At 36.5% G+C, this 2,181-nt stretch overlaps 1 protein-coding gene across 1 annotated transcript; it reads right to left on the bottom strand.

The window, feature by feature from the left end:
- Positions 1 to 246: 246 nt before the first annotated feature.
- Positions 247 to 1,128, bottom strand: LOC146493400 (lactose-binding lectin l-2-like). The gene is given in 2 exon segments (XM_085149480.1): positions 247 to 652; positions 654 to 1,128. Coding segments are annotated over 2 exon segments (459 nt in total). The 5' UTR covers positions 707 to 1,128.
- Between the last annotated feature and the right edge of the window lie 1,053 nt (positions 1,129 to 2,181).

Raw genomic sequence — 2,181 nt, 5'->3', positions numbered from 1 at the left:
AAAGTTATCCAGAAAAACAACCAAACAAACAAATGCATGATGAAAACACCTGTTTAATATAGTATTACAGAGTCCTTAAATTTCATTACTCCAGCCTTGCACTTCTGTACTTTTAATATGTTTATTCAACAAACATATTCATTAGGATATATCAATATTAACATTGCTAAATTTTATTGTGGAGGGATGCTACATGGCAACATAACATCAGGTTAACTGTCTAATGTTGAATTAGTGTCTTAGTTTCTAAACACGAGCATTGCGTTTTACACAAACAGAGGGATAACCACGAGAGCATGGGTCGTCATTCCACTTCTTAACAGGACCAAAGTTGTTTTGCACACAGTGTTCGTTTTTTCCCAGGTTGTTTGGCTCGCCTGCAAGCCAGTTAGAAAAGTGCACCACAGAGCCATCAGACCACATCCATCTGCCCTCTCTGTGAACATCACTGAGTCCAATCCAGGTGGGTGCCTGAGTAAGGTCAGAGTTCCCGAACAGGGATCTGACAAAACTCTCTTCATCACTGCTGTGGATGGACACCAGGTTGGCTCCCTGTGACAAACAGTGGAATTCTACATTAACCCCGCTCACTGGTGTAGCTACATACTTATAGCAACGGTTGTTGAAGTACCACCAGAATGGGGGACAGTTACTTAAATCGCTGGTTTTCTGAAGAAGACAGGAACAAGAATAGGAACAAGATCATGAATTTTATCAGTGATAGAAACTAAACTGATCTGTACTGCCGAGATCCTAAATTTGAGACCAGATGGCAGGTTTCCTTCTTTTCTATGCCTCTGAAAGTGTTTCTGAACAGTGAACATGACGGAATCAGTCAAATGCGTTTGTCAAAAACTTTCACTTTTACCCCTTTTTGAATTGTGTTTTTTCCACTAGCACAATTCAAACTGACCAGCCCTTCTGACAAAAACTAAATAGTTAGTTACAACTCTGAATAATTCAGATTTGTGTTTACATCTCTGTGTCACTAAAAGTGACTATTGTATTGCTTTTATATGACAGTTCATATATATAGGCCTTACTAAATTAAGGGCTCACAGAGCTTAGTGCTAAACTACACTGCTGAAGCTTCTTCCTACAGGATGTTCAGGTCTCTGCAGAGATTTGGGGCTGGTTTCTTTTATAGCTGCCTGAGAGGTTGTTTTCACTGATCACTGAGATATCATTAGTCATTGTCTAGATAAAGGCCAGAGAACATCATAGGAGGCCAAATAAATTTGCTTGATGCTCAATAAAAGTCAGACAATTATATTTTTATTATATTATAAAAATATAATTTCTTATCAGAAAAACATCGAACATGTATACCAGTAAGGGGAAATAAAAGTATCTGAGCTTTTCCAGTACATGAGGCAAAAAACTCTCTACACTGTTTTTTTATAACAGCACAGAAATAAACTGATTATAGCAGGCCAGCTTAGTGTCAATTAAAAAAAACTGAAAAGAAACGTAGCAGAGATGACTGTTCATGGTTGACTTGGAGGTCACCAAGTGCAAACTCTGAGATAGCAAACCCCCATCGAGGCATCTCACTCTATGGGCAGGATTTACTTTAAGGTAGTAATATTGTATTCAAATATATTCATTTTGTTTAATTTGTTGTTTTTAAACATGCTATAGGAGGTTTGTGCTGCAGTAAGAATCTGCCAAAATTCAATTTTAGTGAAAGAGAAAAACACTTTCTATGGAACAACTGATAAATAAAATATCAAACATGAATTGTGACTTTTGTGTTTCACCATTTAAATAGATTTAGGCAATAAAGGCCTATGAGACGCTAAATAGAGCATCTGAATGGTTTCCCTTCATTTCAGAATTTAACAGCAAATAAAACTTGTGACCATCATTTCTCTGACCTGCTTCTTTTCTGCCCTCAGCAACAAATATTTAAGCCTTCTGGCTTGTACATGTTAAAGTGTAATAATATGTTTTTATCTGTTTGTATAAACACATCATAGTCAATCAGAAAGGCGCATTGTGTGTGTTTGGATAAAAATAAACTGCAACTGGCAATTAAAAGGAGGAAGCATTTCTTTAGTGATGACAATTAGTGAACTCATTTCATGGTTAACAATAAAAAAGACAACATAGCCTCTGTATGAGTGTCTATATCAAAAACTGATATAGACACTATATAGCTAATTATAGGCCAATCTCCAA

This window comes from Neolamprologus multifasciatus, chromosome 22, assembly GCF_963576455.1.
Source record: "Neolamprologus multifasciatus chromosome 22, fNeoMul1.2, whole genome shotgun sequence".
Lineage (NCBI taxonomy): Eukaryota > Metazoa > Chordata > Actinopteri > Cichliformes > Cichlidae > Neolamprologus > Neolamprologus multifasciatus.
The sequence above is the reverse complement of the archived record's forward strand: the minus strand, read 5'-3'. Positions and strand labels throughout refer to the sequence as shown.